Source organism: Neltuma alba, unplaced genomic scaffold (assembly GCF_004799145.2).
Source record: "Neltuma alba isolate B1F8T4 unplaced genomic scaffold, ASM479914v2 tig00003697_pilon, whole genome shotgun sequence".
NCBI lineage: Eukaryota > Viridiplantae > Streptophyta > Magnoliopsida > Fabales > Fabaceae > Neltuma > Neltuma alba.
Window position 1 is genome coordinate 54,259 of NW_021633393.1, and position 15,865 is coordinate 70,123.

The 15,865-nt window shown below is 32.0% G+C and overlaps 1 protein-coding gene and 1 pseudogene across 1 annotated transcript; one reads left to right on the forward strand and one right to left on the reverse strand.

The window, feature by feature from the left end:
* Window positions 1-1,028: 1,028 nt before the first annotated feature.
* On the reverse strand, window positions 1,029-9,790 carry LOC114742255 (nardilysin-like; annotated as a pseudogene).
* Window positions 9,791-9,806: 16 nt separating this feature from the next.
* LOC114742256 (disease resistance RPP13-like protein 4) lies at window positions 9,807-11,514 on the forward strand. Its single transcript, XM_028930529.1, has 2 exons — window positions 9,807-10,657; window positions 10,758-11,514. Exons 1-2 carry the CDS (start codon window positions 9,807-9,809, stop codon window positions 11,512-11,514), a joined length of 1,608 nt encoding a protein of 535 aa, XP_028786362.1.
* Window positions 11,515-15,865: the final 4,351 nt, after the last annotated feature.

Here is a 15,865-nt window from a genome sequence, read left to right on the forward strand (position 1 = left end):
TCATTGGCTTGAAGGGTGCGTTTAAGGTAGTAAGATGCGAAGTCATCATCAGTGATTAGAGATTTCCAGAATTTACAAACAGACATGTATGTTACTATAGATTTTATTGGCAGTCTCTGAAGAATTTTGTCCCAAACATCTCGAGGCAAATAGTCAGACATGCTTCAACAAAAGGAAGAATACTCGGTGTATACTCGGGGGAGAAGATCATAAGGATTGAAACATGATTAGCCGTTCAAATATTCTGGAGGTTCAAATAGGAAGAACGTGAGGAGTTAATTTTAAAAACGATAACATAGGACTGACCCGGAGATGTGGTTGAATTTTTGGGGGGGGGGGGAATAAAAAAGAAAAAATAAATAAGCTTTTTTTGAATATCAACCCTGAGATCGAGAATCACATTTTTATGGAGAAATAGTATGAATTGATGAAATCTTATCCCATTAAATCGTCTTAGAGAATTAGAAGGGGGAAGATGATTATCTGTTTATTAATATACATTTGATATTTGGGCTTTTGTCATTTAAAAATTACCCATAAATTTTTATTTTAATAATTTAAAGTATACTTTTATTTGAAATAATCATTTGAGAGTTACTATCAACGGACTTATCCAGACAAGTAGCAGGCATGAATATCAGCTTAAATAATTGAGCTTCAGAGCAAATAAATTATTTGATATGAAATAACGAATATGAGTTAATAAATTATGACGTGCGTGTGTAATATATGCCTGTCCTTGTTCCGCTAAAATATTAATTCAACATACCCTTTTTCTGTATGGATAAAAAAATGACCCATGGAATTTTTGTAACTGAATTACTTACCTAATTAAAGGGGGAAAAAGCCAACAACATTATGTATAATGACCAGTGATTACGTTTTTTTCCCCCTGTTAACCAGCAAATCACTAAAAGAGAATAGCCATATCCGCGTGGGATTTTAATATCCACTCACATATTTATTTTATTCAATTGCCAAATTTATCGATCTAGAATTTAATTTTTGGACCATTTTTCACATAACAATTAAATTGGGTTGTGCTCAGATGACTGAGAGCAGAAACAAAACCCAAAAACACGGTACGTTAGTTGTGGGCTTCAGTCAACAACATAACTGATGATGTCTCTGTCATCAAAACACTCAATTAAACTAGCTCTCAATTAATTTGTAGTTTAGGATCAATCTAGGTCATTACTTCCAAAGAGCAAGTTATGGGTTTCTTTAGGTAAAAATTTAGGTGATAAAAAAAATACAATAAATTAGACCTAAACTAAAATCCAAAATTCTAATTCTAAATGCAAGATGCAAATGTTCTAAAATCTATATGAAGATTAAATTAAACTAAATGAATGCAATGCAATTCTTGGGGGGATTTTAAAAAAAATTAAAATAATAAATAAGGAAAATTGACTAAAGAGTAAAGAAAATTAACAAGTAAAAATTGAGAAGTTTCTCTTCAGGTAAGGTAGAGGGGACAACTTAGGATTTGCATGGATTTAACATTCATAACCTTAATCAGTTAATTAGACAAAAGGAAAGTAATAAGAGAGTGGAATTAATAAATTTAATCACCTATTTAAAACAAAAGGAATCCTCAATTTCAAAAACCTTTAAACTATTAGAGAACTCATAACGGTCTAAAGTTGGTTAATTAAGTTTATTAAAATCAATAAAAACAATCCAAATTAATTTTAAAAATTATGTTTGAAATTATCCAATTAAACAATTAGACAATTAACCCCCTTAATTAAACAATTAAGAGGCAAAAGAACCCAAATTTTGCAATTCAAACCATATTGATGATTAAACTCATAGTGAAAACTCAATTATAAATTCAATTAACAATGCAAAGATTCATACACATAAATTCCATCAAGTGTCTCAACACAAATAAAATCCAAATATCAATCCAATTCAAGCATAAAGATGACAATCTAGAATTAAATTGTCTCACAAAATTACAACTTAAAATTATTTAAAACTAAATAATCTCAAGTCCTTGAATTAAAAAGATAAATGGAATATCACTCCCTTATAATCTTCAAATGCTAGCCCAAGGCTCAAGTCTCATCCATGCTCCTCCCAAGTTGTTTCCCAATAAGCTATAAGCTTCCATGGTGAAAAGCTTCTGCCCGAGCTCCTTATACAGCACGATCATGGTGGGTGATGGAAATAATATGGGTGAAGTATATGGTGGGTGGTTGCTGTTGGAAGCAAATCAAATGACGTGATAGTTGGCGAGTGTGATTGATGAGGTCACGGCTATGGAAGGAAGGATAGATGAAAGATTCAAGGGAGAGCCAACGTGAGACTAGAGGAATAGTGGTATATGAAGAGATTTTCTATGCTCCTTGATATTAGCCATTAGATTATGCTCAAATTTTAAGAAATCACCTTGCACCATTGGATTTCCTATATGTTCTTTCTTGACCTATAAGAATTCAAGTGCATCCATTAATATAGATTATATCCAAATATAATAAAATAATATCAAAAATTAAATATTAAATATGCACAAAAATTAGGCAAGAAATTGCAAAAATTTCTCAAAATAATCTTTCTAAAAATATGAGACATGTTTCCAAATAAATAGGAAAAATTAATTCCAAGTCAAAAATATGAAATCATAAAATATTTATATTTTCAATGCAAAATCTTAATTTTTATGAAAAATCCAAAAATCAACTAATTAATTCAATAACACATAAAAAGTTCATTTAAGCCCAAAATTATTATTTAAATCCTAACTTAATGTGGGATAAAATATATGAAAATTGAGCTTTATCAATAACCAAGTTGCTCCTTTGTCCTCAGTTGGTTGAAAGTTTTTCTTGCACTATTTCATCAAACAGGTCCATCGAAGCTTTCAATTTAGTTGATTTCATACGCCCAACACGTTAATGATCAATTTGAAAGTAAAGTTCAACCACAGAGTTTTTCTCCAATTTGTTCTTCACACCAATATCTCTAACAAGGTTTGCACTTGGTGGCAGGCAAATAACTTGCTTAGCTTGTCTCAACTTACTAGGGAGTGGCTGTGGATGCACAGGAAAATTCATCTTAAATATATTTGCTAGACTAATGGCCTCTTCTTCGGACATGTTTCCATGGCAATAACCTCCAATGTAAAGCTGGGAGCGAAGATCGGGAATAAAGGCCTTGAGATCATCAAGAAACAAATTATTTAGATGACTCAGTTTCTCATCAACATCATAGAAGCTCTTGCATAAAACCTGTAATCTCGAATATGATGAATGGCTCAATGGATTCATGTTTGTGTTCCTTAAGCTTCTCTTCATTTCTTCTTTTATAGCCTTGAATTGATCATCAGTTGGTATAAAAGATCTAGCCACAGGCACTAGTTTGGATAAGAGAATTGGAATCTTATCATTGAAACCACAGATCTTGACCACAAGCTTGTCACCAACAAAAGAGACTCAAGTTTCTAACTTGGCAATGTTGGCATGGTATATAGTTTCATGCAGCTCATCCTTAAGAAGATTAATAAACAATTCAGACAACACACAATTCCTTGCATTATCATATCCACCCTTCAAGTTGATGAGAAAATATGTGTCTGTTCGAGGAAGTTTGAAAGTACTATCCAGCTTGTACAATAATTTCACCAAAGGCTCATCAACTACACATCTAGGATAAGTTGAATTTACAAAGCCGTCATTGCACAGGTCACCAGCACGAATGGAGAAATCTCTTGGAATAAACTCATTATTCTTTGATGGAAATTACTACTACAAAAAAGAGCTTTTACGATGCTAAGTTACGGCGGTTATTAGAAAAAACACTATAAAAAATTTGACAATGGTATTTCTGTAATTATAAGAATACTTTTAAATGCAGTTATTTAAAAAACCGCCGTTAAAAGTATTTTACGGCGGTTTTTTAAATAACCGCCGTAAAAAGTTTATCAGAATTTTAAAATTCTTCACGCGATAGTTTTCACTTTTTAGAGTTAGAGCTCATAGTCCCCTATTACCGTCTTCACTTGATTTTCTCCCTCCTCCTATCTTTGTCGGCATTTATCCTTTGCTTCTATCGTCTCCACCATGTTCTTCCATCACCGTCACTGTCGCTGTTGCCGTCACCATCTCCTCATCCTCTTCATTCTTATTTGTGAGTTTTTCACCTCCATTCTTTTTGTGGATTTCATAGTTTTTGTGGTTTGATATGATTATTTTCTTTGGTTAAAAATATGATGTTTAATCTGGGTTTGAAGAGATCTGATTTTTATCAGATTTGAGTCTTTGATTTTATCTTTATTAAATCTTAGTGGCTTCGATCTGGTGGTTGAAGGTGAAGCTAAATGGTGCTATTATGGCGAGAAAGAATCTATGTTTGCTCCATCAGAATGCTTTTTATTAGTGAGAGATTATTGGCTAATTGATTTTCAGACCTCTTCCTTTGAGGTTTTGTTCCCCCGTTCCCTAATCAACAGGGTGAAATGTAGACTAAAAAAAAAAAAAATTTCACGGCAGTTATTTATATAACAGCTGTGAAAAGTCATTTACTACAGCTGTTCTTAAACCGCCATGAAATCCTTTACATTTTACGTCGATGACATAGACATCACTCTCAAAACCGCCATAAAAAGCTTATTTTAACAGCCGTTAAATGGTTTTTTTTTGTAGTAGTAAAATGCAATTCAGCATCAATCTCTGGAGGATTCTTCCATAACTCCATCAAATTTTGTGCAACATCTTCCTCAGTAAAGTGTGAACCATACCAGGGTTCAGTTTGGATGGCTTCTGACTCAGGGAACCCCGGTGGCACTGGAGGCAAGAGTCTTGAAGCTCAAGAACACCTAGCCGAAGGCAACTCTCTCTCTCTCTCCCCCCCCCCCCTCCCCCCACGTTTCTTCGGATAAATTTAAAAGGGTTTTGTACGTGCTTTTAGAGCACATTTGGTCATATTAAGTAATGGGCTATTAATAACACGTTCCTGGATTGGTGATTTTCTATAAATGGCCAGGGAAAAAGTTAATTATGTATCCGATCTTTTATCTTGCAACTGTATTTGTAAATATTATGACGCCGTTCTCTCTGTTCCGCCATCTCTCCTGTCTGTATATATTAGCTTTTGGTCATTCCATGTGTATTACCTGGATATAATTTTCCTCCTTGTTCTTTCTCTAGTGTTTGATCTCTAAATGATGAAAAAACTACCTTGAGCAATGGATAAACTCCTATAAAGCTTCATTGTCATAGTTACACTGGTAGAGGTCATCCTGGTTTTTCCTCCAGCACTTAGGATTTCTTTATGATGAATTCTTCAAATTCATGAAGTATTTGCTTTGATTTTGCTTGCATTTGGCAGGCTGTGGGGAAAATCAATATATTCAATTTTTTAGATATTTCATTGTTAGTTTTTTCTATCTATCAAGTGTACTCTGTGCTCCATGCCTGTTTTTATCTATTAGTTTCATGGCCGATGGAGATAAGCTCAATGCTTATAAATATGAGCGCGCAGAGGCAGGCTGTGGGAAAATCAATATATTCAATTTTTCAGTTATTTCATTGATAGTTTTTTTTTTTGTTGGTCTGTTAAGTGTACTCTGTGCTCCATGCCTTTTTTCATCTATGAGTTTCATGGCCTATGGAGATAAGGTCAATTTTTATAAACATGAGCGCACAGAATGAGAAGCTTCGAAGCATTATTTTTTGACCCTATATGATGAACATCTCCTAAAAAGCTATGGACATTGTCCAAGTGAGGCTTATGTCATAGTTACTCTGATAGGGCACTCTAAGCTATGGATATTGTCCAAGATTATAACAGTTATGTTTTTTTCACCATAAAAATATAATGGTTATAATCTTCTCAAAACTCAAAATAAATGTCTAATTTTTAAAAGCTTATTAAAAAAAATTCTAAATTATAGAAGAAAAGACAAATTCTGCTTTCTTTAATTACTCTCTACATTCTTTCTTTCATCATCTGTAATATTTATTTCCAAGTTTGTTCATTTAATTTTGTTTGAGGTTGTGGGAAAATTGGTTTTTGATCGAGTTCCCACAATTGAATATGAATTAATTAATTACGAGTATCTTCAAAATTTAGATATATTCGTTCGATTAAGCCAGAATATACAAAAACGCTACAATGACAAATAATTAATGTCCTGGATTTGATCCCGCGTTGATACTCGTGCAGTTATATATATATATATATAAGCTTTAAATAATTAAATTATAAAATAATATTTAAAATTAATTAAAAATAACAAATAGATTAAAAATATTTTTTAAAATCTGCCATTATTTATTAAGCAAGTAAATGAGAAAGGTAATAAATAAAAAATAAAAAAGAATAATATTGATAAAAGGGAGTGAGTACTAAACATATTAACTAGAAACAAAATAATAATAATAATAATTTAAAAATAAAATTTATGCTTTAGATCAGATTTTTTAAAAAAAATAAAGTTTATATATAGAATAGGAGGGAGAATATGTGTGTAAGTGCATATGTTTATTTATTATATGATATTAAAAATAATAATAAAAGACAATAAGTTGAAGCGGTTTGGATGCCACGTGAAGTTTGGTGTAATGTCTGTTTTCATTTACTTGAACTAATGCCAACTTTATTGCAGTGCGTGCAAGCCTCTTTCTTGAATTCTTTTTTCGCCGAAGAGTCACAACTCACGCGCCAAAATTTTTTAGTCATATTTGCAGAGTATTAAGAAATTTTTTTAATATAAATGTATAATTTTACTTGATTTTATTTATATAAAATATAATATATATTGAATCGAGATAAAATTAAAAATTTATTAAATTTTAAATAAAAATTAATAAAATTTAAGATTTTTTTATCTATATAAAATATATTAGAAGTAATCGATATTTTTCCGGTTGGTCGCATTGATCAAAAAATTTGATGTAATGTCTTCATCTAATCGAAGCAATACCAGCTTTATTGAAGTGCGTGCAAGCCTCTTTCTTGGATTCTTTTTTTGCAAAAGAGTCACGACTCACGCGTCAAAATTTTTTAGTCTTGTGGGGAAGAGAAATTTTCTAGCGGTAGAGGCAATATTGTTACAATATTAAATCTGTGAAGCAATTTGCAGTGGAAAAAAAAAAAATTGAGTACCCAACATTTCTGAATAAAAATTTTCGAGTAACTTTGCAATATAATCTATCTGCTCAAACAATCCATCCAAAACTCTTTCGACGTCATGGCCTGCTGAAGACAGGTTCACTGGTTTAATTTACTAGTGGACGGCTGGAATTGGGTCTCAATATCCTGAGGAGATGCGCTTTCCCTGTAATCTGAAGGTTGTAGATGAATCAATCTATCCTTTTCACCGAATTTTCGAGCCACAGTTTTTCTGCGGCTGGTTACAATGGCAGCACCGCCCTTCATTTTCTTCAATCTGCCTAAGAAATGATCAGCAAACCAATCGCTACAGTGCCACATGTCATCCAACACTAAAATGTAATTCTCGGATCTTCCGTAATTGACGCACTAGTTCCTCAATGAGCCCGTCCTTATGTTCATCGAAACTGTCCACCACGCTATCAGTATCTAAGCCCAAACGATACAGCAAATATTCAACATGTCTGACATCTATCTCTTCCTCGCAGGTTATAAAATCCGATAGGGGAGCCCAAATGATACGCTTGAATTTGTCTGTAACGGCTTTTTGTTCCAAAACGTTTTTAACAAGCGCCGTCTTGCCCGAACCACTCATCCCACAAATCCCGACGGCCGTGAAGTCATCTCCCGGCGTCAAGAGCCAACCAACCATTTTCTCCTCGAGTTTATTGGAGGACTTGTCGACCTCAATAGAAGCAGTTCGAATGGGTAAGTAGGATGGATTCTGATCATCAGCCGGCGGGAAATTGGGTTGGTTTTCCTGGCGTAATATCGATGTTTCGATGTCGTGGAGTCTACCGTTGATAGCTGAGCGCTCTCTGAAGCGAGCCACACGATCATGGCAGAAGAAAATCCTCCTGATCGACTTGTTCTGCTCCTTGAGGATCCGCCACTCGGTGAGGGCGTCATTCAGATAGGAAAGACATGAAATCTTTTCAGGGATGCTTAACGCTGTACTTTCAGACTTCAACTTCTCACTGATGGCTTTGAACCTGGCAAAGATTGCATCCGAAGATTGTGAATCGTCTTCATCGATGGAATCTGTGTATTGTTTCATCAGAAATTTGGCTACCTCGGATCCCATGCGGACCAGAGTAAAGAACTGGGCGGTTTCCAGACGAAGAAGCCTGTATATATGAAGCTATAAACCAACAGGGGAAATAAAGAACTATGTTGATCCATCCCATTATCACTTTATCAGTAGTTGATCGTTTAATTGATGTCATTATTAGTTGTTTAATAAATTGCACTTTCGAGATTAACAACGCAGCAGTGTGTTAGTTAGATCAATAGTGTCATATATGAAAAATAAATTTAGATTTTGTATAAATAAAAAAATTGAGAGATACTCATACATATATAAACTACATATATATTCGACAATTTAACATAAGATAATGAATTATATAAAAAATTAAATTTTAAATAAGTAGTACAAAGATAATACAAAAGGATATTATCAATTCATATTAATCAAACCGAATTAAAAAAGAAAAGTTATAGTTCCTATTCGCTGGTAAAAACAAGAAAGTTATATTTTCTATTCATCATCGTCTCCCGCAAATTAGATATACAATCTTGCTTGTCACTTTTCGTCTTCCTTTTCTTTTACTTATTGAAACCCTTACCATTCCAATTTAAATTAAAAATTTAATATAAATTTAATATAAAGGGTTCCAACAAGAGGGACGGGGGCAAGTAGGCTTCATGCTCATGCCCAGTGTTAGTGTATAAGCCCAATGGGCTTTAGCTGTGTCCAGCTGTCACTATTTGTCAAATTGGCAACTCCTTGAGTCTGTAACCGAGTTTAGTTGGAACCCACTTGTACTATATATGCAACACATGTACACCGATCTAAATTGAGTTGATGAATAACAGACTGAAATGTGGTAAAAAAAAAAAAAAAAAGATAATTAATCTCCAAGTCTTTATAGTTTCATCTGATTTTTAATTAGGTCCTTATAAAATTTTTTCTTTTTATCAACTCCTTTTACTTTCGTGTGTTTTTAATTAGGTCCTTCTATTTTTTTCTTTTTATCAGGTCCTTATAGTTTCACTTATTTTTTAATTAGGTGCTTTGTAGTTTTCGAAAAATTATTTATTAACTTTATTCTTTAAAATTAATCTCATTTTTAAATTAATAATTATATAATTGGATAAAATAATTCATATAATCATTTAGTAATTAATAAATATCAGAATAATAATTATACTTGAATATAAATTATTTGTAATCATATTTTAATTTTAGAAAAATTTATTATTATAATTTGAATTTTATAATTATAAAAATTCAAATTGAAAATAAATAATATATTTGTTTAACTAAAAATTTAAAAGAATATTAACATAAGATTGTTACAATAATTTATTATTTTTAAAATGTTATTATTTGTAAAATAAAAAATAAAAACTACAAGGACCTAATTAAAAAAAGTAAAACAATAAGAACTTGATAAAAAGAAAAAAAATTATAAGGACTTGATTAAAAATATATAAAAGTATAAGGACCTAATAAAAAAAATTATAAGAACTTAATTAAAAACCAGTTGAAACTATAAGTACTTATACGTTAATTATCCCAGAAAAAAATAACAGGGTTTCATCATCTTCTTTCTCTGTCCATAATCGTATACCCAGGCCCCAACCTTGTATCAGAGAAGGTTTCCATATCTTACACCCTGAACATGTCGTCGCTCCCAACAAACCCAACGAAAGATGTTCACGCACGACAACTGCTTGGTCAACTCAAGAAGACCTTCGAAGAAACCTCTGAGGATGTTTCATCGGCCAAAGATGTCAAGAAGACAATCGACCATTTGATGAATCGTTTACCACTAGACCAACAGTGCGAACAGGAACTGGGACCCCGATTCTTGAAGCTGCAGGACCTCCTCCTCTGCAAAAATACTGCACCCTCTCATCGTTTCCGTGATATCCGTGATGAGATCGCTGAAATAAACAAATTTCTGGCCAAAGTTGATGCTAAGGTCGATCAGGACGATTTCCAAGCTTTATCTCAAGACCAACAGAGGATGATACGCGAAGCAGACAAGCATCCGCTCCTGAAACGTCTTCGGGTGAGTTATGAATTTTCCCTCCGACAACTAAAGCACGACCCGAGAATTTGCTTTTTTTTGGCAATTTTCCCAGGAAATGCTATTCTAAGGAAAAGGTTTCTTATTTATTGGTGGATTGGGGAAGGGTTGGTCCGGGACGAGGAAGAAGGCGAAAGAGTATTTGAAGAGCTTTTGGATCTTGAATTGCTTATACCCTATCATACTGACAAGTGCCCAAGAGTGACTAAATGTAAAATTGTCCGTTGGATCCGTTACATGTTGATCTCAGAGGCGAGGAAAGAGAAGCTTTTGAACTTAGAGGGCGGGATTCCACGTTTTGACCCTGCCCATTCCCGGCGGACTTGTTTGATCGCTGGTCACTCCTCTGATTTGGGAATTAAAACAGAATCCACGCCGTCGGAGAAGCTGAGGACCATTTTTAATTTGAACGAGAGAGATCTTGATTTTCAAGACCAATGGCTTGCTAAACTCAAGACATTGGTGGTGCTTCAGCTAGGCCGTTGGCAGGCTTCTCCCACCTACCTCACATTGAAGTTCGAGATGAATCGTTCCTAACAGGTTTGAAGACCCAAAACTTCTCAAGTATCTCAGCCTGCGTGGGATATCAAGAATTACTAAACTTCCTGAGTCCATTAGAGAACTGGCCAGCCTCGAAATTCTGGACCTCAAGAGCTGTCATAATCTAGAAACCTTGCCTGATGCGGTTATATCGTTGGAAAAGCTCACACATGTAGATGTATCAGAATGTTACTTGCTGGAAAGCTTGCCAAAGGGGCTCCACAACCTCACTTCGCTGCAAGTACTCAAGGGATTCATAATAGGCAGTTCGCAGAAGAGTCTCATTAGATTGCAGCATCTTCCAAGTCTGAAGAATCTGAAACGATTAAGTATACATGTGGGGAGTGAGGCGACCATCCAGGAAGGTGAATTCGACTATTTGGAGCATTTGAGACAGCTCCGGCGTCTGAAAATATCTTGGGGTAAAGCAGATAATGTTAAAATGTCTGTGTCTTTTCCGCCAGGGCTGCAAAAACTGAATCTTGAAGGCATTCCTTACAACAGTAAGCCAGAATGGTTAACGCCCAGCAAACTGATGAATCTGGATACGCTATACATCAAGGGAGGAAAGCTCAGAGATTTATTAGCTTACGAGGGCGAGCAGTGGAATGTGAGATATTTAGTGCTCAGTATGCCGCAAATTAATCAAGAAACTCTCATGTCAAAGTTTCCTTTACTCCAATACGTGAAGAGGCTGAAGTGGAGAGATGGTAAGCAATCCGTGGAGGATGAATGGAGCAGGGATATTGGGCAGTGAGTTTCGAAACCATTTCCAATGCCAAATTATGAAATAATAAGACGAGGGATGATATGTTCCTGTCTTATTTCTGGTTAATTTTGCTGTTTGCTGTTTGCCTTTTCATTTTGTTGTATTGGCTGTTGCTGAAATCTCGCAATTCAGAAGGCCGCTGACAGAAAGTTCATTTATTCAAATCTTTATCTTTTTTCTCTCTTGAGGTGCCGTGTGTGATTACATAGAATTGATATAAAAACATGGCTGCACAACCGAAAGAATTTATAATCTTGATGCTGTGCAACTTTGAGCCAAAAAAAAGAAAAACATCAGATTCATCTCGAGGAAACATTATTGGTCTGCTGCTCTCTGTATATGTGATGGTTACGAAATTAATCGTTACGATTCCATCGCTTAGCTAATGATTCCCCATAATGGCGACATGGAAAGAAAAGAATTTCAATTAATGAAAAAAATAAAAATAACTAAAAAAAAAATTCAAAAAGAATATATATGTAAGCCAATTATAATAATTATTATAATAAAATCTAATAAATTTTCCATATAAAAAATTAAATGATTTGAATAAATTATGATAAACATTTTTCTCTTACTTATATGTGAATCTTGCATTTTTTTTTTAAAAAACGTTTATATATACAAGTTGTTTTTACGTTGAATACCGAAATCAGTGAGTTATTAATTATGTAATAATCAAATTTTATTGTTATATTAATTTGTATAAGAAAGTTATTAATATTTTACTAATAATCAAGAGGAATTGATTTTAATGAAATATAAAACAATTTTTCTAAGAAATTGTCTTTCTATTTGAGCATGTATCCAAAGACGAAATGAATGATAATGATACCTCTATTAATATCAATTTTACAAATATATCAATTTATTTTACAATTAAAAATATATTTAAATCATTACATTTTTAGTGATGTTATTATATAAATTGTTGGAGGATTATAATTTAAAACAACAAAATTTAAAATTAACAACATATTAGACTTAGCAACAGAATTAGTGACAAAAATTTTCATGGTAAAAAATTTAGCAGCAAAATTAGTAACAAAAATTAACGATAGAAAAATTATGTTGCTAAAAAATTGCTAACAGATTTTTTGACTGATTAGTAATGAAAATTTAATGATAAAATAAAATTTTGTTACTAATCCGCCACTAATATTAGTGATGGAATATTTTGCTAAATTTAGCAATGAAATTTTCATTGATAATTCATCAGAAATTAGTGAGAGAATAATTTTTTGTTGCTAATTTTGCTGGTAATAAGTTTTTTTTTTTGTAGTGCAAGAAAATGTCGCTCTGGATATAAACAAAATAAAAACTCAAATTATTTAAATTGAATATAAATACTAGTTTAGGTTTATTAAAGTATAATATTATTTTTTGATAAGCAAAAAGTGCAATATTATTATGCAATACAATCAGACAACTTAATATTTGACTCTTTGTTGCTATATCATGCTTATAAAATTACGCAAGAGAAAATAATATAATTTTTTACCATATCTGAAACACAGATATTGAGTCAACAATTACAAAGATTATAAACATTAAAAAATTAATTGTTTCTTAAATTTTAAAAATTAAAATTTAAGACTTTATGGATATATATTTAAATCAAAGAGAAAAATTATATACTCAAGGTTCTCGGTTGTATCCAATCAATCAAGACAAGTAAATTTTCTATGGATTATTTATTTATAACAAATTCTTTCATTAATATCATTAATATTTTAAAAACTGGCCAGTCTTGTTTCGATTTGACTGGAGTACATAAGTATATATAAAGTTAACTACTAAGTGTTTCCCTTAAATAAACACATATTTTTGCAGATATTAGAATATATAATATATAAATATATATATATATATATATATATGTAATCCTCCCTTCCCTCCTTTTCTAAGCTTCACTTTCTTTCTTTCTTTTTTTGGTGATATAAGCTTCAACTTTTTGAATGAATTGGGTCATTTTTATGAGCTGCATACACTTTGAAATATCAGAACATTTAATGTGTTTGTTTTTATTTTTACCTCTAATTATTTTTATTTTTTCACCCATTTTCTCTTCCGCTCATAATCTTCATAAATAAAGATGTTTTGGAAAAATAAGTTATATTTTTTAATATTTATTATCTTTAATTATTTTTTTAAATTATGTAATTCAGTTATATTTAAAACTTATAAAAAGGAGGGGAAATAGTATTTTCACATTACAATTACATTTAAGAATAAATGATATATATGTGTATTAATAAGTTGTTAGTTGAGGATAAGCGGTATTCTTCTCGTAAAAAAAAAAACACAAATTTAAATATTAAGAAGTATACTTGTTGGAAAGACTCTGATCTTAACACTATTCCTAGCCTGCTTTAAGTTACCGGAAAAAAAAATGACATACTTGATTTAAAAATGACATACTTGTTGGAAAGAAGTGTACAGCGTGGCTGCAGCCTGCAAGATGCCAGACTTGATTTAAAGTTTAAACATCCAAAACAGGGAAAAGAATAAATTAAAGAAAAGAAAAAGAAAAGCAGCCATGCATGGGGGGCCCAATTATGCTACGCATGAGGTTTTAAACTCCTATATGCTTGGCGCATGATATTTTAAATCAATTCATGCAAAATCCATCATAATATCGTACATAGCTAATGTTTATCAACAAATCAAGTTGCATTATTCATAATTTAGAAGAATAATATAATGAAACTGAAAAGTTTCTTGATTAAATTAATTGAGTTTAATTTTATCAATCACGAATCACCCCGGGAATTATTAAACTCAATACACATATGGTAAGTACTTATTATCGTCAATGCTGAACATTCTATCTCCTTTTTAGCAGCTTCGGTTGCAATAACAAAGGTTTTGAATGAGTATAATTGAAAAAGGATAACAAAATTATTCATATATAACTATGAAAAAAATAACAGTTACATAAAAATGCATTAAATCACACATAATTGAGTTACAAGAGTCGAAGACACAGGCATACGACGAATTGCTATCTTTTTTGAACTTAAGAACAATGTCATTTCAGACTAAGTCAGAAAAAGGAAGAAGATATATAAAATCTAAGTGGCCATCAATGCATGTTTTATTAATTTTATCTTATTTAATTCTCATTAAAAAGAAAGAAAGAAGGAGAGATATGAGAATGTTTTGTAAATATAGAGAAAGAGAGAACTTTAATAAGGGCAAATTTTAAAAATTATCAATTTAATATATTTATTAATATGCGAGGATGTGTTATAAATGACTTATAATTTTATTGAAATTATATCTGTGAAACTCTTAATTTTGCTATATTACTTTGCTAAAATTTCTTATAGTATTGATGCAATAGTAATTAGAAAATAATACCCTTAAAGGAATATTATGCATGAAAAAGATATATTGTTTTAGTTTTATAATTAATTAAATACCTATTTTCTTAACTTCTCTCCTTTTCTTAGCCAATTTGCCCCTCTCTTTATATGTATAGTGAAGAAAGAATTTCTTCACTAAAAAAATGTACAAAAAAAGAATTTGGTGTCTTTCAAGTTGAAGGCTGAATGATGAGCCTCTAGTAAGATTGTAAGAGTATTGTTGGTTACTTAGCGTGTAGAGGTCTCAAAGGAAAAGTACCAAAATTGCTTCCCACGAAGCAACTAACGATTCTTTACTATTGCTTGGCTTCAATTTTGCCCTCTTCTTTTACTTTCACTTTATTCTTAAACAACTACTTTAAATTACTCTTCAGCTTCCCCTTTTTGCTTTTTCCAGCATCATTTCCTTACTTTATGGTCCGTTTTCTCTCTAAATATTGTCTCCTGCAGGCATTTCTTTTTTAATAATTTTCCGTTTTTTTGGTTTTACTTTTCACTTTATTCTTTTTTCCTTCCTAGCTTGGAGAGTCATGCATTAAGAGCATGAAATTATAAGTGTGATTGAATCAGCAACCTCTCACTTATTCCAAAAAACAAAAAAAAACAAAAGAAAACTTATGTGTTACTGCATCATAAGGTCATTGCTTTTCACGTTATTCTTTAACATCATATTATATGTTTACTCTTGAGCCAGATCATGTTCCTTTATTCGGCATCATTTCCTTGCGTGACCATTCCATGATTCCTCCCAAAATGCCGTACAATGCATGAGGGTAGCTATGTCTTTTCCTTTTGTTTCTTTTAAAAAATTTCCTTTATATATGTTTTGTGCATAACATGATAATAAAGGCTTAAGGAAGAAGACGATTGATTCACAGACTCAATTGGGTCACTGAAGATGAGGGCGAAAAATATTCACTCGTCAAATTAAAATTTAAAACTATATTATTTCATCATCATGAGATATGATA